This window comes from Mus musculus, chromosome 2 (assembly GCF_000001635.26).
Source record: "Mus musculus strain C57BL/6J chromosome 2, GRCm38.p6 C57BL/6J".
NCBI classification, from domain to species: Eukaryota; Metazoa; Chordata; class Mammalia; order Rodentia; family Muridae; genus Mus; species Mus musculus.
This window is the reverse complement of record NC_000068.7, coordinates 31,690,332-31,713,872: the sequence shown is the minus strand read 5'-3', so window position 1 is coordinate 31,713,872 and position 23,541 is coordinate 31,690,332. Positions and strand designations below refer to the sequence as shown.

General features: G+C 44.6%; 1 protein-coding gene across 4 annotated transcripts in view; it reads right to left on the bottom strand.

Annotated features, from left to right (window-relative positions):
* Abl1 (c-abl oncogene 1, non-receptor tyrosine kinase) overlaps positions 1-23,541 on the bottom strand; it is a 118,850-nt gene that overhangs the window by 93,221 nt on the left and 2,088 nt on the right. Inside the window, exon 2 of one of the 4 annotated variants that reach the window (NM_001283046.1) lies at positions 23,114-23,318. The exons of 2 other annotated variants lie outside the window; for them this stretch is intronic. In NM_001283046.1, the coding sequence (NP_001269975.1) occupies positions 23,114-23,174 (61 nt within the window). In that variant the 5' untranslated portion in view covers positions 23,175-23,318. Of the gene's footprint in view, positions 1-17,980; positions 18,125-23,113; positions 23,319-23,541 lie in introns of all 4 variants that reach the window. One more of the 4 variants, NM_001283047.1, reaches the window with a different exon arrangement.

The window sequence follows — 23,541 nt, the reverse complement described above, 5'->3', positions numbered from 1 at the left end:
CATGTCCATCAGAATTCAACTCCACTCCACCCCAATGAACTAACCACACCGGTGGAATAAAATGCAGGGTAAAGCCCCTCTGTAGGGAGGGAGCATAGTCTAGGGAAAGAGCTTGTAGAAAACAGTCACTTGTGTAGGGGAGAAGAGCCCTTCTCCAATCCTTCAGCTGGGTCAGTTTATCTATATGCCTTAAAGATCTGCTGTCCCCCAAAGTGACAGTTACCGTGCTGTCCCTCTCACAGCATGCTTCCCCACCCAGCACCCTCCCCAGCCATGACCTTCATCTGGCCATCCCATCTTCCAAGAGCCTTTCAGTCCAGCGTCTTCATAAGTTTATGATCTTGCCAAGTAGCCTCCTCTCTTGCCTCACCACGATGCACAGTCCATTTCTCCTCTTTGGCAGAGGAGGATGGAGAGAGAGGGGGTAACAGCACAAACACAATCATGATTTAGGGTTTCTGAGGGCTCACTATAAACTAAAGTGAGTGCATGTTATTCATGTCATATATCAAAGATGGATGTACACAAAGCTCACTCATGGCAGCTTGGTGACCAGCTTCCAAATGGTTCATAATGGCACCTGCTTAAGTGCCCTCCATCACTGCTGACCTCTGCAACCAAAGGGACATAACAGAGTCAAATGTCACCGGGCAATGGTGGCGCACGCCTTTAATCCCAGCACTTGGGAGGCAGAGGCAGGCGGATTTCTGAGTTCAAGGCCAGCCTGGTCTACAAAGTGAGTTCCAGGACAGCCAGGGCTACACAGAGAAACCCTGTCTCGAAAAAACAAAAACCAACCAAACAAACAAACAAACACAGATCAAATTCGTGGCTTCTGAGCCAAAAGAAGATCACAGTGTGGCTTCTGACTTTAGTCTCCTGGATTGCTTGCTATAGAGAAAGCAGCCTGTAGAGAGGGGCCTTGGCAAAGAACTCTAGGTGACAGCATGAGGATGAGGGTCTTGGCACAGTGACATCTGACTACAGCCTTGTAAGCAGCCACAGCTGGGATCATCCAGACAAAGGACTGCTGAATCTCTGACCCACACACCAGAAATAATTCTTTTTGGGTTTTGGGGTGTTTTGTTTTGTTTTGTTTTGTTTTGTTTTAGACAGGGTCTCATTATGCAACCCTAGCTGGTCTGGAACTCCCTTCATAGACCAGCCTGGCCTGGAATTCAGAGAGTCTGCCTACCTCTGCCTCCCAAGTGCCACCTGGAGGCACTCTATTTTAAGATGAGGTGTTATTCAAAAATGGGTTAACAGGTAGTGTATAAGCCACCACTGACTGAGTTAAACAAGATAGGAGTTAAACCAAGACTGATAACAAAGTTAATTATGCTCATCTGAATTCAGAGAGTAGGAGTCATTGGTGGTGTGTGTGTGTGTGTGTGTGTGTGTGTGTGTGTGTGTGTGTGTTAGGTCTTTTGGTGCATGCACATATGTGAGGGCCAGAGGCCAATGATGTCGGGAACTTCCTCAGTCACCTTTGTTTTCCAGACAGGGTCTCATTGGTCTGGAACTCACTGATTCAGCTAGAATGGATGACCAACAAGCTCTAGGGATCCACCTGTCCCCACCTTCCTGAAACTGCGGGTACAGACGCACAACCGAGACCGGCCTTTACATGGGTTCTAGGATTTGAACTCAGACCCTTATGCTTTCAAGCACTTCACTGGTGGGCCATCTCCCCAAACCCCTCCCCTAAATTTTTTTTAAATATAGTATCTCATTGTGTAGCCCAGGCTATCCTGGAGCTCACAATGCAGCCTAAGTCAGTTTTGAACTCACAGCAATCCTCCTACCTCTGCCTCTCAAGTTCTGGGTTTCTAGGTATGAACTGCCAGGCCAGCTGGGCCCCAGTCCTTAACCATTCTAACACAAAGCTCCTACACAGACAAAAGCCTTAATAAGCAAATGAAAAATTAAGGATGGACAGTGGAGTTACTGGTGACACATTCAATTCCATACCTCACTAAATTCACTGTCTCCATAATACACATGCACTTGAATACAATTCCCTTGGGGCCTATAGAGATGGCTCTGTGGTTAAGAGCACTGGCTGCTCCTCTAGAGAGCTCAGACTCAATTCCCAGCACCTACATGGAAGCCCAAAACTGTCTGTAACTCTAGCTCCAGGGATTCTGGTGCCCTCTTCCAGCTTCTGTGGGAACTAGGAACATATGTGGTACACAGATATATATGCAGGCAAAACATCCATAAACACTACAAAAATAAAAAAATAAAAACCAGGACCATGAATGAAGGGGATATCAGTCTTCCAAATGTGCCAGGGCAGGGAAAACAGAGAGGTCTGAAAGCTGAAACAGATTTCTTACATCGGAAAGTGAGAAATGATAGCCACCATAGCTGTTTGGTGGCACTGGAACCCAGGCCAGCTCTTAGTTGGATGAATTGGCTTCAAGTTGATGTGGGATGTGAACTCCAGAGAGCTGAAACCAGAGAGGCAACAGGACCTCATCTTTATTCCCGTAGAAGTAAGCTGCAGAAGAGGAGAGCGGGAACAGGGGCATCAGAAGGGAGATCCTGCATTAGTCTCAGGAGGTGACAGAGCCGCCACTGCCATGCAGACAACAACTGTTATTTTCTCTTTGTAACTGTTAAATTTAAAAATACTACAAGCTTCCACATGTACAACATTCTGTATCCTGTAGCATGAGTGGTTACCACATGTTACAATTCTCTGGTTCTATTTGCTTAGAGACAGGGTCTCTATCACCTTAACTGACCTTGACTCAAAGAGATCCTCCTGCTTCAGCCACTCAAGTGCTAGGATTTCTGGCTTTTCATGTTTCTTAAGGAAAATGAGCAAAGCCAGCTATGGGATGAGAACCCTAGTGTGGCTGCCAGCAGAGATCAATAGGGGATTGGCACTGGTCACCTCTAATGAGGGCTATAGGTGACTTGAGCTTTCTTTGTTACCATATTCTCTTTTTCAAATACTGACCAGTTTCATTACAAACGTGATAAGTATAAAGTCAGTCTCAGGAAAGAAAAAAATTACTTTCCAATATACTAAAAATGAAATCTAAGAAGCTGTACAGTCCACTGTAAGAAATCTTAAATTATCTCCAAGGAGAACATTAATGTTAGCAATGTGTCTCTGACCACTGTGGCCATGAAATCAAGAGCTGAGTGGAAGAAGCAGCACTCTTAGAGTTTGATAATAGGATCAAGCTGAGACGCTAGCACTGAACAAAGACTTTTAAATATCAAAACTGTCTCCCTCTGTAGCCCAGACTGACTTGAATTCATGATCATATGCCTCCTGAGTCCTAGGATGACAGGTGTATACCATGATGTCTGGCTAGCTAGTGACAAGGATGCTTTCAAAAATGGAAAAGAAAAGGGTATGGTGGCACACATCTCTAATCCTAGCAACTGGTGACAGGGGAAGGTGACTTCGAGACCAGCCTAGTCTACACAGAGTTCCAAGCCAGACAAGGCTACTTAGTGAGACCCTATTTCAATACACACACACACACACACACACACACACACACCACATGCCTAAGTGATTTTAGTTGAGATGCTTTTATTTTCTATTTCATTCTAATAGTACTTCTAAATCAAGACTTTCCTTCCCAAGGACAAGAGAAAAGGCTGGGGGAGGCTCTGGAGGAAGAAAGGACTGATAAACCAAGTCCTCGGATTCCCAACTCACTGACAATGATTTGAATTTGACTGGTACATCAAAAGCTGTGAATAGGCACAAAAAGAGGAGAAGAAAATAGACCCTGCGGATAGGAAGTGCCTTCCTGCAGACAACAGGGCAGCAGCAAGCTCAGGATGCTCTGTCCCATGTCTAAGCAAGGCAGGTGCCTCCTAATCTGATGGGACTCTGCAACAGGGTCAGTAACACTGACAGTGGAAAAGATCAGGGCCAGTTTATTTCCAGTGCCCTGCACACCTCAGCCAAGGGCCTGAGTAAAGAGACTGGGAGAATCCAGAACAACTCAGCCTCTGATGAGGGTAAGCATCAAGGTGAATGGAAGCTTCCATCACAGGCATACAGGACCAGTATTTTGTAGGAAGGCCTGCACTGTAGGGCTAACTGGGAGGAAAGCCATGAGACTAAACTCTGTAACAAAAAATGACATCCCAAAAGCAGCTTGATCCGGGGAAAAGACAATTACAAACTTAACTCCAAGGAGTTTGTGGCCAAGGATAAGGTAACCAGTCACATCCCAACTGGACAGTCTTTAAAACTAAAGAACTACAGTGTGTCCTGAAGAGGAAACATGAACCTTCCTGTCTGTGACAAAAAGCACAGGTGCCAATTCTGGCTCTACCACTGGGACAAGCTGTATGGTGTCCCTAGATGAGCAATGGGTGGCCCTTCCTGTCCCTGCTGACATGGCCCAGAGAAAGTGTAGTTCTATGTGTGTCATCAACTGCTATAGCAAGCACTACTGTCCTGGGGGGTCACTGCACACAAACATGAACTGTGTGGCCTGGAGATACTTTGGATAGCAACTCCACAGGCACCTCCGTGATAATGAACGAGATATGCCCTTTCCTAGCCTCCCTATTCAAGTAGAGGGAACTGTGGCTAGAGCCAGCAGCCCTATCTCAGGCCCTTTCTTAGCTCCCCAGGCAACCCTAAAGGAGAAGGGGTCTGTAAGCTCCCTGTGCTGTCTAGCTCAACACACATGCTCCGTAAGGCATTAGTCAGCCCCTTCTCATAGGCGAGAGATTGAAGTAAAACTCCTGAGAGACGGGAGCCTTCCCCCAGAGGGCACTACTTCTCAGCTTCCCCACAACCTTCCATCAAGCTCCTCTAGCCTGTTATGAAACCCTGGGGCTTGAACAGACTTCCCTAGGTGTTTCCCAGGCTGATGGGGCTGAGCTCTGGACCCATCTTAAAAGAGCTTGCTCTCAGTCAGTCCCGACATTAGCCAACAAGACTTAATTTTCTTCTTCCTCTTCTTTCTAGCAATCTATTTATTTTTATGTGTATGGATGTTCTATCTGCAAATAGCTTTTTGTATAGAGCCTGAGGAGGCCAGAAGAGGGTGTCAGATTCCCTGAGACTAGTTATTGATGGTTGTAAGCTGTCATGTGGGTATTGGGAATTGAACTCTGGAACCTCTGGAAGAGCAGCCAGTGGTCATGCTGAGCCATCTCTCCAACTCCCTCAATTTTCTTCTCAGCAGGGATCTAATGGCTTCCTCAAAGGCGGTGCAGAGGATGCTACAGAACCAGGGTATGGACTTCTCTCTCCACAGCACAGCCTCCTGTTAACAGACAGGCAGCCACAGGAAAGGCCCCCTCTGCCCAAATTCCACAGCCATGAGCAGAAAGCAGAAAGGAACTGTTTCATTTTCTTTTAAAACATCCTGACTCAGCCAGGCATGGTGGCGCACGCCTTTAATCCCAGCACTCGGAGGCAGAGGCAGGCAGATTTCTGAGTTCGAGGCCAGCCTGGTCTACAAAGTGAGTTCCAGGACAGCCAGGGCTACACAGAGAAACCCTGTCTCCAAAAAAAAAAAAAAAAAAAAAAAAAATCCTGACTCTCCCCACCCTACACTCAAGATACTCCAACCCTCCTGCAGCCAAGTTGAAGTGGACACAGATATGTTCTGCTATGCTAGAACCTAGTCAGTACTGAGGTAAAGGCCAAACGTTTGTTGTAGACATCCAAAGTTAATTCCACAAGTGACAAAAGCTCCTCCAACAACCCTAGGCTCTCCACTTTGGTAAAGCACCATTAGACTGTGTAAAGTATGCCAGACAGTCCCAAGGGTGAAGTGAGAAAGGCAGAGTGAGATGCAGATCAGATCTAGAGCACCACCAAAAAAGTATCCACTTTGTGGTGCTCAAGGATTGAAAATGTCTTCCCAGCTGGCCACGGGACTAGCTGCAGAGTGTATGGGAAAGCTGATAAGGGCTAGCCTCGCCTGAGAAAGGGCCACTGACAATGTCCAGACACAGGCAGACAGTCCAAGAAGCGGCTCTCAGCACTGTGGGTAGCCTCACTGCTGACCAGGTCTGCCAAGGAGGAAGACAGGGGGGAAAACAGCACAAACCACAAACACCCACTTCCACAGCAGTGGCAGTAGACCAATCTCTGTCCATCTCCATTTACAAACCCGCTCTTCTTGGTGGAAAAGCACCCTCTCCCCAGAGGCTTGCTTCCTGAAAATACTTTGTCATGTTCAGAATTCAGCCATCATCTACTGGGCTTACAAGTTGCTCTTTAAAATATTTATCTATGCCGGGTGTGGTGGCACACGCCTTTAATCCCAGCACTCGGGAGGCAGAGGCAGGCAGATTTCTGAGTTAGAGGCCAGCCTGGTCTACAGAGTGAGTTCCAGACAGCCAGGGCTACACAGAGAAACCCTGTCTTGAAAAAAAAAAAATCTATGTGACTATTTGGGTGCCTGAATGTGTCTGTGTACCACGTATGAAGCAGGGTCCACAGAAGTGAGAGGAGGTACTGCATCCCCTGAATTAGAATTTCATGTAGGGGCTGGTGAGATGGCTCAGTGGGTAAGAGCACCCGACTGCTCTTCTGAAGGTCCAGAGTTCAAATTCCAGCAACCACATGGTGGCTCACAACCATCCGTAACAAGATCTGACTCCCTCTTCTGGTGTGTCTGAAGACAGCTACAGTGTACTTACATATAATAATAAAATAAATAAAAATTTAAAAAAAAAAAAAAAAGAATGAATGCTTTGAAATTTAGTTAAGAACAATGCTTATTTATTTACCCAGATACAAGCTCCGTACAAAAGCAACAAAAGACCATTAACCATTTTTTTGTTTGTTGTTATTGTTGTTTTATTTGGAAACACTGTTTCAAATAGCCCAGGGTCGTTTGAAACAGTGTAGCTGCAGTTCTAAGTCTCCTGCTCCAGCTCTGGAGTGCTAGCATTGAGTGACCACACCTACTTCCTACCACTGTGAGCAGAGTGGCCCATCTGTAAGGACTCACCTACTGTGCTGTGTCCATCCACCCAATCTGGTCTGCTAAGTCTTCTAACTCTACCTCCCCTTGTCAACATTCGTGGGACAATGCAGACTTTTTTTTGTCACTCACTGAAGGGCTATATGTCAGTCAGTTCTTATCTTAGGGGCTAAGTCTATCAACTCAAACAAGCTGTTTAAACAAACATAACAAGAAGGAGCATATCTGTGATCCCAGCACTTGGGCAGTAAAGCCAAGTGAACCCTTGAGTTTGAGGTCAGCCTTGTCGGTCTTCAGAGGAGTTCCAGGACAGCCAGGGCTACACCTGGGGGGCAGGGTAAGGGAGAGGAGGGAGGGAGGGAGGGAGGGAGGGAGGGAGGGGACAGAGACATAACAGAAAAGATAAAGTGGAAGAAGGTGTGAAGTGTCTTTCTTTCACATAAAAAGTTTATAATGATTATATTCATAGCCATTAGGGTCCCAGCTACTAATAGCCCACTGCCCACAACAGATAAATGAATAAACATTTCTACAATAGAATATTACTTAGCATTGAAAAGTAGAAAACTGTTATTACATGCAACAAACTCAAAAGCCAATCTTAAAAGGTTACACAATTTGAATGTGAAGGTGGATGCATGGGAGTGTGCACACACATACAGGTGTGCACACTTCTGTGTACATGTATAGAACATCAAGTGTCTTTCTTATCCTATCAGTCTCTGCCTTATTCCCTTTAGACAACAGTGACTCTCACTGAGCTGGGCTGGCAGCCAGCAGGATGTAGCCATGCTCTTGTCTACCCCTGCAGCACTGGGGTTACCAGCACAGGCTGGGATCTGAACTCATGTCCTCATACTTGCAGAGCAAGTGGATTACCTGGAGCTGTCCCAAGGCCCAGAACTATGAGAACACACTGAACCCTGCAGAGTGATTATTACACAAGGCTACAAATGTGTTAGCACTCAAGATACTGCTTATTCACCAAAACCACAATTTTCCTGATTACTGTTTCTAAAAGCATGTGATTTTGAAAGAAAAAGAGTGTTAACTAGGAAAACTTATATTCTCCCCACCCTAACCCCCACCAAAAATAGGGTTTAGATTCCCTAGAAATAATGAAGATTTTGCTCAGTCCACAGACAGCCAGTGCTATGCTGCAGTTAGAAAGGCTCATCTTTCTTCTCTGCACACACTGCTTTCCTCTCTGCACACACTGGAGATCTTGGTCAAAACTCAAGAATCACACTTCACTGATGACTTAGCACCTAGGACCTGGGCTTGTTAATCAATCAATCAATCAATCAATCCTCTCTCTCTCTCTCTCTCTCTCTCTCTCTCTCTGATTTGTCTATTTTGCCTATATCACATGTGTGCCTGGTGCCCTTGGAGACCAAAAGAGGATATTAGATCTCCTGGAACTGAAGTTACAGGTGATCGTGAGCTGCTGTGTGGGTTCTGGAGACTACAGCCAGGGTCCTCTTAACCATGGAGCCACTCCATCACTCCAGACCCTAGAGTGCATCAGTGTCTCTTGGCCCTCTCCCTAACAGACATGAGGGTGGCAGCACACACAGAGGGCTGGATGTGCTTTATATTGCCCATCACCCCTATGGCATTAGAGCAAGCAAATGAGATAGCCTTGAGCTAAGAGACTTCTCCAAAGGTATCTGCCAGCCTCTGCCATATAATCAAATACAAACTCAGGAGCTGTGGTATCTAAACTGCTCCTCTGGGAGTCTCCAAGCAATCACCTGTCCTGTTTATCACGCTAGTGAAGACACTAGCCTCAGACACTAGCTGAAGCTTTGTAACGGATATAGACAGAGAGCACCTCAAAAAGCAGCACAGAGCAGAGATTTCCCCTGACTCCTAGAAATTGCTTAAAAACAATACAAAGCTAGGCTCTCACATCCCATGTTGCCCTTGAACTTGGCTCTATAACCAAAGAGGACCTTGAACTTCTAGTTACAGGAGTGCCCAATTTATGGCGTGCTGAGGACTGAACCAAAGACCTTGGGGTAGGCAAGCATTCACCCTACCATGCAAGCTGCATCCCTAGCCTCTTGAAATGCATTAAAATCAATGGGTTTCCAGAAGATACCAGGTGAATTACCCATCCCTTCAACACACACAAAAAAAAAAAAAAAAGGCCCATGTTGGAGCAGGCACTTAATTTGTCAGACTTCTGTCCCCGATGAGTTCTTCTGACCCAGTAAATTAAAGGTTTGCTTCACTGTGCAATTTCGAGTTGGGCTGACAGCCACACAAACTCATAGAATCCAGAAACCACCTGGAGCAAAAGCTACCCACAATGCATCAGAGCCCAATGTGGGCTTCACAAATTCAACTTCCACACAGGCTCATAAATAAGACCTTTAGAGACTGAGAAAAAGCCAGAAGAAAATGAAATGTGGTAAACAAGGGCTTTAGAGATGAGAGAGCGCTATCCTGAAGCAGCAACGCATTCCTGGAGGGAAGGCAAAGCAGCTATCCAGTCAGAGGATACACTGCCTCTGCCAGCGAGCCGGCCTAGAGACCCCGTGAGGAAGTCTTGGGGGAAATCTCCAGAATCCCTAAATTCAAGCCAAGACAAAAGAGGGGCTCCTCTACAGCTCATGCCCTCCCCGGGCCTGAGGAAACATTCCATGTCAGGGTCTACACAGCAAAGCTCTCTCTCTCAAGTTTCCAGGAGGAGCAACTGCCATGTCACCACAGGTCCATCTATAATCTGTAGGGTTATAAACAACTCTGAGTCACCACAACCATACCATCTGGTCTCAGGCTCACCAGCGTTACAGTCTCTCTCTTCCTCCCCCTTCCATGTAGATGGAGCCACAGACCTCACCCTTGCTTCATTCCCTTCCACCTGGCAAAGAAATGTGACACAGATGTGCCCTGCCTCATGTCCCTTGTGTCCGCAGTCAGTCACACTGCTCCTAGGTGGATAGCAGGAGTGAGTTCAGAGGACATCTGACTTCCCTATTGCAGGGAGACACGTAGCACCTGCCAAACAACAGAGCAGCTCCTTGGGATGCAGACACTGAATTCTGTACAAGCCAGGCTGATTAGGACTTCAGCTATGGAGAACTGGAATGGTGTAAGCCCACAGTTACATTTTCTTGGGCCATCTACAGACCCGGAACAGTCACTCACTGTCCCTCTGTGTCTGACCCAGCATCCTGGTGGCTCTGGGTAAATCCTTTGGACTGTATGAACAGACTCCCAGGTACCATCAACCCCAATGTCACAGGCAACATCTGAAACCTAAACTGATATCCCAGCTTTGCTGAAACCCACCTACCTGATGAGCCAGCCCACTGATGAATTTGGTAAATACCTTGATTTGGAACTTTATCAGTATAAAAACTTTATGAAAGTTACCACAGTGGAACATGGTATTAAGGGTGGCATAAATTCATTAGGCCATGGTGACTCATATTTTGCTCCAGAATAAACTATCCCTTCTTCCTGTTGAGTTGAAAGCTATATTTGTATGGATGGTTGGGCTGCCAGTCACACCTCTACTAAAACTTGCTTGTCCAGGTTTCTAAGTGGCAGTTTTAGGACAAAAGCCCAGGTTCTGGCAAATACAATGTTTACTGTGCCACCCATTACAACACTCCATTAAAAAGCCAAAACCAGGCCTGGTGGCACATACCTTTAGTAGAATACTCATTCAGGAAACTAAGGCAGGCCCATCTCTATGAATTCAGGGCCAGCCTGGGACACAAAATAAGACCCCCATCTCAACAAACAAAGCAAAACCCTCACAATGGTTTTTTTTTTTTTTTTTTTTTTTTGGTTTTTCGAGACAGGGTTTCTCTGTATAGCCCTGGCTGTCCTGGAACTCACTCTGTAGACCAGGCTGGCCTTGAACCCAGAAATCTGCCTGCCTCTGCCTCCCAAGTGCTGGGATTAAACGTATGCGCCACCACCGCCTGGCTACAATAATTTTTAATATTTTCAATTTCTGTGTTTGTACCTCTGTATGTGGCCACACATGTGGTGCAGGTGGCTAAGAACATGAAAAGAGGGGGCTGGGGGCTGGAGCTACAGGTGCTTGTGAGCTTGGAACTTGTAATCAAACTCCAGCCTCTGGACAAGCAGCAAGTGCTCTTAATCACTAAGCAATCTCTCCACAACAATAATCTTTAGTCATTTTAAATACAACACTGCCAGGCAGTGGTGGTGCCACTCCTTCTGCTGGAGACCTACATAAGGACATTGGAAGAAAGAAGATTCTCTCCGCCTGCTTGCCCTGTGGAACTGAGCAACTGCTAGATCCTTGGACTTCCATTCACAGCTACTGACCATTGTTAGGGAGTGGGACTGCAGACTGTAAGTCACCAACAAATTCCCTTACTACACAGAGACTACCCATAAGTTCTGTGACTCTAGAGAACCCTGACTAATACAGAAGTTCTGGGTTCTATAAGAAAGCAGGTTGAGCAAGCCATGGGGAGCAAACCAATAAGCAGCACCCTCCATGGCCTCTGCATCAGCTCCTGCTCCAGGTTCCTGCGCTGACTTCTCTGTATGATGAACTACAAGCTGTAAGATTAAAAAAAAAAGGCCTTTTGCTTCTACAAGCTGCTTTTAGTCATGGTGCTTATCACTACAATAGAAAACTAAGACATATGGTGTGATCCTGTCTCAAAAAAAAAAAAAAAAGACTTAACAAATGATGAGCATGTTGGTCTGGACTTTCACACTAACAGTTTTTAGAAACAGAATATTTACACCAGTAACACATTTCACAAAGCTCTTAGAGGCCAGAGGGTGTGGTCAGGGATTTAATGAGGGCACAGTGGGAGTTGGAGGGAGTAACAGGGTAATAATAATATTGTTTCATAGTATACTTGTATGAAATTCTCAAAAATAAAAAATGTAATTAATTTAAAAAGGCAGTGTCGCTGGGCGGTGTTGGCACATGCCTTTAATTCCAGCACTCGGGAGGCAGAGGCAGGCGGATTTCTGAGTTCGAGACGAGCCTGGTCTACAAAGTGAGTTCCAGGACAGCCAGGGCTACACAGAGAAACCCTGTCTCAAAAAACCAAAAAAAAAAAAAAGGCAGTGTGAGTAACATATAACCTTTAACAAAGTTACAACTGCACAGGCTGGGGCTGTAGTTAGATCAGTGGAGGAGAGACTGAGGGCTAAGTTAAGTGGGGCTACATGAAGTAGAACTTGTCAGTTTTCCAAAGCAGAACAAAGTGTGAACATAGCACGAAAACAACTGAGAGTGAGACCAGTATAAAGGTAAATAATAGTATGAGATTATTTATACTTACATATTTATACATATAAGGAATATTGTTTTTATAAATAGCAATCAATGTATATTGCTAGTCTATCTGCATCATTTAATCAATGGAATCTGCTGTTTTTCTTCTCAAAAGAATGAGAAGAAGCTGATCAGCTAGCATGTGCTGCTTTTCTGGAACCTCATGAGCAATCAGATGAACTGAAGTCAATGGCTTCAGAAGGCGTGTACAGAGTCCAGAAGGAGTGGACTCAGCAACTGGGCACTGCCCATCCACCCTTCCTTGCCTTTCCCACCGTTCCCGTTCCATCCTGAGGCTGGCTAACCTCAACACAAGGAGATAAAAGACTTGCTTTCAGATAGACTTGATCAATTTAGGATGCAGGCTCACTCTAAGCCAGAGCCATTCCCAGGGTGAAGGGATCCCCCTGCTGGCTACGAGCCAGATTCTCCTGGGGTGTTCAGAAACAAGGAAAGGCTTGCAGGCCTTTGGTCAGAGCAACCTCCTACTGCAACAGCCCTTCTCCTGTGCAACCAGCTTTGTAACTAGAGTCTCTTTACATTAAAATACAAATTGGGAGAAACTTGGGTCTCTGTCCAAACTAAATCAGCCAGCCCCTGGCAATGGAGTCTAAAGGCAAGGCTTCCTAGCTCTGAGAGGAGCCTCACCCACAGCCGGGGTTGAGAGTCCATCCAGAGCACCTCACTTAGACATGGGGGAGCTCCTTGGAGTAAGGGATGTGAGGCAGTGGCAGTGGAGGGGCACAGACAACCAGAAACACAGGCTCCTGCTCAAATGTCCATCACACAGAGAGGCCATAAGCAGCTGGAGGTAAAGATCAGGAGTTCTTCAAGGTCAGAGGAACTACCATATCAGGGCAAACCTGGGAGCTGTCTGACTAAGCCACTAGCGCTCAATAATCAGCAAAAGGAGATAAAGGCACTGCTGAACCACGTGGGAGTGTGCTCTGCTTAACAATGACCCTACCGCAGGAACACAGCCCACACAGTCCAGGCAATAACTACTCTCCCAAGCAGGTGACAATGGGGGTTTCCAGGCAAGTCAACTGGGCACAAAGAGCCACCACTAGCTGATGCTTGTGTTTCCTGCTGTTATATCAGACACACACAGTGCCCAACACAAAGTAAACTCTCATTCCACATGTACTGAACACCTAATCTGAAAAAAAAGGGGGAAGGGGGGAGATCGGAATTTTTTGTTTGTTTGTTTTGTTTTGTTTTTTGAGACAGGGTTTCTCTGTGTAGCTCTGGCTGTCCTGGAACTCACTCTGTAGACCAGCCTGGCCTCGAACTCAGAACTCCGCCTGCCCCCTGCCTCCCAAGTGCTGGGATTAAAGGCGTGAGCCACCACTGTCCGGCAGGAATCAGATTTCTTGACACATGAAACTATACGAACAGGATTTTTATCAGCAAGACCAAGGATTGAGTTCAAAGGAAAATAGAACGTTCTAAAAGCCAAAGATCAGGAAAAGATGGACATGAAAGCAGCTGGAAACCACAACATACCTGGTGCTGCACGTCCACCAAGGGAACAGGCCTCCTCCAGTCTTTATGTTACTTTACTAGGCCCAGGATCAAAGTGATCAATAAACACAATGCCATCCTAGAAAAAAAGCTTTGAGTATCTTTAACTGGATCTAGAAATGAACAAAACTGATTCTAAATTGTGTATGGAAAGGAAAAAGAGGAAGCCAAGCCAGCACTGTATGTAAAGCTGGATGCTTCCTTCTATCAGATACTAAGATTGGCTTTAAAGCTACAGGGATACAGGTGATGTAGATGGCATAATGGGACAAACTTGGCAGTGAATTAACAAAACATAGAGCTCCCAGACACTCGCGGGCACGTGCGTGCAGTGTGCATGTAGAGGCCAGAGGTTGGTACCAGGTGTCTTCATCTCTCTCTGCCATAGGCACTGAGGCAGGTTTCCTCACTTGAACTCTGAACTCCAGGACTCAGCTAGTCTAGCTAGTCATGGCCCAGGGATACCCTATCTCTGCCTCCTGAGTGCCAGGGTTACAGGTGGGCTTCTGCTCCTATTTACATTTACATTTACAGGGCAGATGAGTATATGGATTCCTGTCCTCATGACTGAACCACCCTCTCAAGCCCTGGTAAGGCTCTTTTCAATGAAAGTATGAGGTAAATATGGAAGGAGGGAATAAAAAAAAAAAAAAAACTGGGCTGGAGAGATGGCTCAGTGGTTAAGAGCACTGACTGTTCTTCCAAAGGTATTGAGTTCAAATCCCAGCAACCACACAGTGGCTCATAACAACCCATAATGAGATCTGACACCCTCTTCTGGTATGTCTGAAGACAGCTACAGTGTACCTATTTATAATAATAAATAAATATTTTTTTAAAAAGTGTTTCTGGGGCTGGTGAGATGGCTCAGTGGGTAAGAGCACCCGACTGCTCTTCCGAAGGTCCAGAGTTCAAATCCCAGCAACCACATGGTGGCTCGCAACCATCTGTAACGAGATATGACGCCCTCTTCTGAAGACAGCTACAGTGTACTTACATGTAATAAATAAATAAATCTTTAAAAAAAAAAAAGTGTTTCTGAAAATAAAAAAACAAAAAACAAACAAACAAAAAAAAAACCAAAAACCCTTCACCAATAAAGATCAAAATTCATTCCAGGCAAACTGCACAGTACAATATAAGGTAAAGTGTCACAACCTCCTTGTGACCTTTGGATAGACGCTATTTTTCATGCAGACACCCCCCCCCCAAAAATCACTAAATCAGACTACGTTAAAAATAAAGATGAGGGGCTGAAGAGATGGCTCAGAGGTTAAGAGCACAGAATGCTCTTCCAAAGGTCCTGAGTTCAATTGCCAGCAACCACATGGTGGCTCACAACCATCTGTAATGGGATCCAATACACTCTCCTGGTGTGTCTAAAGACAGCTACAGTGTACTCATATACATGAAATAAATAAATCTTTAAAAAAAATAAAGATGACATGTCAAGGAGCAGCAGATGGCAGTGTACACAGATGGCATGGCCATCCTAAACACACTCTTGTATGCTAACTAAAACAGTCAATGAATGTGTTGCTTCAGAGAAGACAGCCAGAGGCTGCAGAGGTGGCTCAGCAGTTACAAGCCCTGGCTGCTCTTTCCAGAGAACCCCAGTTAGGTCCTAGCACAGATGTTACAGTCTCAGGGGCTCTGCTGCTCTTTCCAGAGAACCCCAGTTTGGTCCTAGCACAGATGTTACAGTCTCAGGGGCTCTGATGCCCTCTTTTGGCCTCCACAGGCACTGCACACATATAGTACATCAACATACATGCAGGCAAAATACTCATATAAAGGAGAAAAATTGGTTTATTTATTTGTTTGTCTTTTAAAGCAATAACAGTCATTTTGCTTTAATTAGTCTTAATGTTTTTAGACCTTAAAATAAATGTTGACTATATAGGGAAGGGGGAAGGGTTGGTTTGTCTTTAAGATTAATAAAACAGATAAGCTAGCCAAGCATACTTTAAAGTTCAAGGAATGGACTAAAAGGGAGAGGGAGGGGAAGGAGACAGGATAAACACAAATTATCAATATCAGGAATAAACTATAGATATTAAGAGATGATCCCAAGAAGGATGGGAATACGGATCATGTGGTAGAGTGTTTGCCTAGCATTCATGAAGCCCTGGGTTCCATCCCCAGCACAGCATAAACCAGGCATGATGACACACATCTGTAATCCCAGCATCAGGGATATGAAGGCAGGAGGATCAGAACTCTAAGGCCTGGGCTTCATGAGACCTGTCTCAGAACAGAACAGAACAGAACAGAACAGAACAGAACAGAAGGAGGATAACAAGGGAACATTGCATGGGGAAAGGTTCTAGGATGCTGAAGTACAAGCAGCTCAGGTTCCTCCAGCAGGAGGAAGGTGCTGGCCACACAGCCCACACAGTGCTCATCATTTCTACTCCAAGGTCAGGACAGCGCTTCACGGAGGTAGTGACCCCATAGTCAGGTTTCAAGCTGACAGTCACTACTACCTCTTTATATTGTAACCTAATTTTATAAGTTGTATACAAGTTACATGAACTAAAAATACAGTATTCATTCATGCCATGAAATATGGCCAAATATTTAAAGGAAAGCCTGACACCTGCTACAGCAGGGATGACCTTGAAAACCCTAGACTAATGGGAAAGGGCAAATTCAAGAAGACAGAGAGTATAGCAACACAGGAGAGGAAAATGGGAATCACTTTGTGCATGCTGTTTTTCCTGCATGTCTGCCTGGTACTCTTGGAGACTATACAAAGGCACTAGACCCCTGGAACTGGAATTAAAGATGGCTGTAAGCCACAATGTGGGTGCTGGGAATTGAACCCAAATGCTCTGAGCATCTTTCCAGAGCCTAGTATTGTTTTTAACAAGTATGTGGCTGGGCGTGGTGGCTCATGCCTTTAATCCCAGCACTCGGGAGACAGAGGCAGGCGGATTTCTGAGTTTGAGGCCAGCCTGGTTTACAAAGTGAGTTCCAGGACAGCCAGGGCTATACAGAGAAACCCTGTCTCGAAAAAAACAAAACCAAAACAAACAAACAAACAAAAAAACAAGTATGTGGTTCCATATTCGAGATAGTAAAAGCTCTAGAATGCATAATGGTAATAGCATAGTGTTGTTAATAGGTAATGTCACCAAACTGTACAGTTAAATTGGTTCTTTTTATGAGTATTTTGCCATAATAAATAAAAAAGAAAGAAAATATACTCACTGGAAAAGACACCCCAGAATATTGCTAGGTGTATAAAATCCCAGAATCCAGAGGAGAGAAGAAACAATCTTCCTGAGTACTCACTCCAACTCCTCACGAGCAGACAGCAGCTCGCTCAGTCCATGTAATAGGATTCTTACTAAACAAGATGTAAAGCTGGAGAGAGAGCTCAGAAGTCAAGAGCACTTGTTTTCACAGAGAACCAAGTCTGATCCCAGTACCTCATAGTGCTTCCTAACTGTTCATAATTCCACTTCCAAGATCTGATTCAATGCCCTCTTCTGACCTCCTCAGGCAACAAGCATTAAGTAAGACAGACAGACAGACAGACAGACAGACAGACAGACAGAAGAAAGAAAGAAAGAAAGAAAGAAAGAAAGAAAGAAAGAAAGAAAGAGAGAAAGGAAGGAAGGAAGAAAGAAAGAAGGAAGGAAAGAAAGGAGAAAGGAAGAGGGAAAGAGAGAAAGAAAACCAAGGTTTAAGGAAAAGTATTTATGTTTCTGTTGGGGGGCTGCACATGTAGGGGAGGGTACATGGCATGTGGAGGCCAGACAACAACCTTGGGTGTCACACTTTAGTGCTAGCCATCTTGTTTGTTTGTTGTTTGTTTGAGACAGGGTTTCTCTGTAGCCCTGGCTGTCCTGAAACTTACTCTGTAGACCAGGCTAGCCTCAACCTTGGAGATCTGCCTGCCTCTGCCTCCTAAGTGCTGGGATTAAAGGCGTGGGCCACCACCTCCCAGCTTCCATATGATTTTTGGAAACAAGGTCTCTAAGTAGGACTTAGGGTTCACTGATTAGGAGAGACTTCTAGCCAGCAAGCTCCTGAGATCCTCTTGTCTCTGCCTCCAATGCTGGGCTTACAAACAGGTGACAGATACCACCTGGCTTTTACATGGGTACTGGATCGCAAACTTAGGTCCTCATGCTTGCAAGGCAAGTACTGTACTGTCTTAGCTACCTCCCCAGTCCAAGATTGTTTTGTTGTGTGTGTGTGTGTGTGTGTGTTGCATGTGTGTAGGTACCTGCAGAGGCCAGAAGACTGTTGGATCTCCTGAAGATCTGGAGTTACAGATGGCTGTGAGCCACAGTGTGGGTGCTGGGAACTGAACTCTCATCCTCTGGAAGAGCAATAAGCTCTCTTAGCCTCTGAGCCACATCTCCAGCCCCTGAGAATATTTAAAAAACAAAACAAAACAAACAAACAGAAAAAAACAAAAACAAAAAACAAAACAAGACAGAGTCTCATTATGTAGAGCAGGCTGGCCTAGAACTCCATCCCCTCTTGTTTCAGCCCTTCCGGTACTGAAATTATAGGCACTTGCTACCAACAGACTCTACCCCGCTGCAGTTATGCCCCAAGCGTCTCTGTTCCTTTTCCTCAGCGCTTGCTACAATGTAGTCTATCTGTGTCTTCCGTGCTGCAGTCCCAGATGGTCGCCTCTGTCTCTAAAACAAAGGTTCTAGGAGGGTGGAAGCGGCATTCTCTTCTCTCTTATTAGAATACTACCTACCTATCACATGTGTGCTCAACAACATTTGTAGAAGAAAAGGGAGACAGGAGGAAAAGTTTACTTCTGAATAGTTTTAATTCTCCTAACAGTGGATTTTCTTAGGCAAGCCACTAAAATGTTAAAGGAATGCATAGAATATAAAAAAAAAATCCCATAGATTCCATTTCTTCCCTCTTTACATATGAGTGAATCCTTCTCACCCTGACTAATCCTGGCAAATGTTACCATCTGCTTCCCTACCCCTTGAAAATTCATCACCAATACCACCAACTACCACCATCAGCATGACCACCACCACCACCATCATCACCGTAACCAAACTCCTCCTCATCACAATCACTACTGCCATTACTACGACATCACTCACTACCAACAAAACCTACTACCACACATTATCCTTGACTTCCAACTCGTATATGGCCCCAAACCATGTGTTAGGCCTGGGACATAAACTCTAGAAAAACCAGTCTATGGAGGGTGAAGAGCAGTTTGGAACTAAAATCCATAGTCTTTGAGATCAAGAACCCTCAATGTCTAAGGAAACTGACAGATCTTCAAACAAGACTTAAGCAGATCCACAAAAAGTGTGCAACAAAGAAGTACCTATTCCAGTCACTATTCTGGATTGCAAACCTTTCTGTTTCTATCACAAAATAACACACATTTGTTGTAGAAAGTATCTAGAAATCACCAAGATTGAGAAGGGATACTGGTGGGGGCTGGAGAGATGGCTCAGAGGTTAAGAGCACTGACTGCTCTTCTAGAGGTCCTGAGTTCAATTCCCAGCAACCACATGGTGGCTCACAACCATCCATAACAAGATCTGACGCCCTCTTCTGGAGCACCCATAAAGAGGAGTGAGTGTGCAAAGTTGTCTTCTGACTTCTTCATGTACACCACGGCAGTCAAGCCCAAACAGACACACACAGAGACAATAAAACATCAATTAAAAAGTAAACAGAGCCAGGCAGTAGTGGTGTACACTCAGGCAGGTGGATTTCTGAATTCCAGGCCAGCCTGGTCTACAGAGCAAGTTCTAGGACAGCCAGGGCTGCACACAGAGAATCTCTGTCTTAGAAGAGAGACAGAGAGACAGAAAGAGAGAGAATAAACAGAAAGCCTGCCATCAGAAAACACCCTTGAATAGACTTCCCACATTTTGTTTGTTTGGTTGGTTGGATGGTTTTTTTGAGACATGGTCTATGTGGCCCTGGCTGACCTGGAACTTGCTATGTAGATCAGACTGGCCTCAAAGACCTTCTAGCCTCTGGCTCCTGAATGCTGGGATTAAAACTGTGTACCACTACACTGATCAAAGTCTCTACTTTTTAATTTCAGGCCTCTTTACACTTTTAAAAAAATCAGAGGCCTAGCAAACACATAAGTGGATGCTCACAGTCAGCTATTGGATGGATCACAGGACCCCCAATGGAGGAGCTAGAGAGAGTACCCAAGGAGCTAAAGGGATCTGCAACTCTATAGGTGGAACAACAATATGAACTAACCAGTAACCCCCAGAGCTTGTGTCTCTAGCTGCATATGTATCAAAAGATGGCCTAATTGGCTATCACTGGAAAGAGAGGCCCATTGGACATGCAAACTTTATATGCCCCAGTACAGGGGAACGCCAGGGCCAAAAAGTGGGAGTGGGTGGGTAGGGGAGTGGGGGGGGAGTGTATGGGGGACTTTTGGGATAGCAATGGAAATGTAAATGAGGAAAATACCTAATTTAAAAAAAAAATATATATATATAAAAACAATAATTGCCCAAAGACTTTTAGTTTACATTACTTATTTCAAATACTACCTACCTTAGAAACTAAAATTGGTTCAGGTTGTGGTGGCATACACTTTTAATCCCAGTACTCAGGAGATCTATGAATTCCAGGCAGCCTGGTCTATAGAGTTCCAGAATGGCCAGGGCTACACAGAGAACCCCAATCTCAAAAACAAAAACAAACAACAAACAAACAAATTCTAAAACTGAAAATTTTAGACTCCGAAGCATCACTGCTCTTCTCTATAGTTATAATGAAAACTCTTCCTTCACCTTGCAGTCTGAAGGCACCTCTTACCCCTGTGTGACCTTGTATCACATATGATCTACTGATCCCTTAGAAAACACTAGTTCCCTCAACACACCTGTAAATATCACACTGGTATAGACAGCACAATAGCAATACAATTTCTCTAAAACAAGCTATTTTCCTCAAAAGGAAAGACAAATTTTAGTCTGAGGAACTACAATCTATCAGATGAAGTTTCAAGTAAAAATGGTAGTCCAAAAGAGAAAAATTAAAAAGTGGCTAGTTCAGGTCACCATGCAGAACAACTGCTCCAGTGTTGTTACTGGGGATACCACCTCACCTCAGTACACAGCTAAAGGTTTATATATAATCCTATTAGACCTCAGAGTATCAAAAGGATATGTGCATAGGCTGGAACGATGGGTTGACAAACTAAGTTGGTTTCTGGAACCCAAGAACAGGTAAAAGAAGACAAAGGACTTCCCATAGTTATCTGTCCTCTGACCTACCTACACACACACACACACACACACACACACACACACACAAACATTCCTGACATACATTCATTCCCCCCCCACACACACACAACAATAACATTAATTAGTTTATTTTTTTATACACATACACAAAAGGATGAAGGCAGGTTGGAAGCACCTACAATTTCAACACTTGGGAGTGGAGCCAAGAGAATCAGATAGTTTAAGGTCATTCTCTCCTACACATTGAGTTAGAATCCTGCTTAAGTTACACAATGAGTTAGAGGCCTGCCTAAGTTACACAAGACCCTGTCTCTCCTCTGAACCCCTGAAAAGTACCAGAGATACCTAGGCCAGGATTCCTAGATGTGACTTTCCTGGGTCATTGGTAGCTCATTGTATTTTAGTTTAGCCAGAATTCTCTAAAAGTCTCCACCGACTTTCACTATCTGGAGTTACAGCATACTCAGTAGATAACAATGTTTTAAGTTGTGAGTTTGAAGGAGCTGTCGCACACATTTAATCCCAACACTCATGAGGCAAAGGCAGGCGGATTTCTGAGTTCGAGGCCAGCCTGGTCTACAGAGTGAGTTCCAGGACAGCCAGGACCACACAGAGAAACCCTGTCACAAAAAAACCAAAACAAAAAAACAAAACAAAACAAACAAACAAACAAACAAACCTCAGATCCAACCTGGAATAAATGTATTCTTTGAAGAAAAAAAAATTGCCACTGCTGTCTATCTCAAACAATGCTAAAAAGAACTGACTCAAGGTAGAGGAAAAAACCAAGGTGCCCACACTTGAGTTGAAGTATATGTGGACAAGAAAATAACAAAAAACAAAAAACACCAGGCTAGAAAAATGGTTCAGAGGTCAAGAAAGAGCATATACTGCTCTTGTAGCTTCAGGGAGGAGCTGATGTCTCTGGCCTCCACAGGCATCTGAACATATGCACCCACACATACACATAATTAAAAATAACTAAAGGAAAAGGAGCTAGACATATGGCTTAGTGATTAAGAGCACTGGCTGTTCTTCTAAAGGGCCAGGGTTTGATTCCCAGCAACCTACAAGACAGCTCACAACCACCTGTAACTCCAGTTCCAGGATTCCCAGTGCCCTCTTCTGGTCTCTGCAGGCTCTTGCACACATGTGGTGCACATACATGCAAACAAAATACATACACATAAAACTCTTTTTAAATAATTACAAGTAAAAGAAAATAAATAGGTAAAAGAAAAAACCAACATCATCAACAAAAAGAGGTACTGGAGAGAGAGTTCTGTAGTTAAAAACATGTGCTGTAAGTCCGGCAGTAGTGGCGCACGCCTTTAATCCCAGCACTCAGGAGACAGAGGCAGGCGGATTTCTGAGTTAGAGGCCAGCCTGGTCTACAAAGTGAGTTCCAGACAGCCAGGGCTATACAGAGAAACCCTGTCTCGAAAACAAAAACAAAAACAAAAACAAACAAACAAACAAAAGACACATGTGTTGCTCTTAGAAGTCCCAGGTTCAGTTCCCAGCATCCCCACAAGTGGCTCATGATGATCTGTAACTCCAGTTCGAGGGATCCAACATCATCTTCTGACCTCATGGGTATCAGACACAAATGTGATGCACACACACACACACACACACACACACACAAAACACTCATACATATAAAACAAAATAAACCTTACAAAAAGAAAACTTCAATTATCAAATTGAAGGTGCCCATAAGTTCACCCAAAAGCAACCACTGTTTATAGCAACCACTTGTTGTTAAATAGTAATGACAGAATTTCAAAGACCCTTGCATGCACTACATTTGCCTATGTATGGTTACTGTGTGAGGGCTCGATTGCTATTTTAATATTAAGTACTCTGAGAAATCTCAGGCTGCCACAGTACAACCAGGACCCTGACTAACTGGGTCCTGGCTGCCTCTGCCACATTAGTCTAACCAGCCCTTAACTGTTAGTCAATAGCACAACATGTGCTGTCAGCATTACGAACCAAATAGGTTCATAAATAAACGTCAAAGACAACTAAGCAGGAAGAAAAGATACCGTCATTGAGCTATTCCTTATTGAAAGCAACACAGCCAGTCTCAGTTCAGGAGGCACACGGCTTCCACACTCAACTTTGCCCACCTACATCCAAAACGAGAAGTTTCAAGTGCAGCTCATCACTGAGAAGGTCAAAAGATATCATGTCGGAGGCTGGAGAGATGGCTCAGAGGTTGAGAGCACCGACTGCTCTTCCCGAGGTCCTGAGTTCAAATCCCCGCAACCACATGGTGGCTCACAACCATCCATAATGAGACCTGATGCCCTCTTCTGGGGTGTCTGAAGACAGCTGCAGTGTAGTTACATATAATAAATAAATAAGTCTTTAAAAAAAGAAAGAAAGAAAGAAAGAAAGAAAGAAATGTGGAGATATTTAAAAAAAAAAAAAGATAGCATGTCAACTAGGTTCTGTCTTAACCTTTGTGTGCGCAAACCACTTTGAAGATATAAGTGTTCCATAAACAAAGCAATAAAAGACATCCATACACAGGCGGTAGAATCCCAGCTTTTAG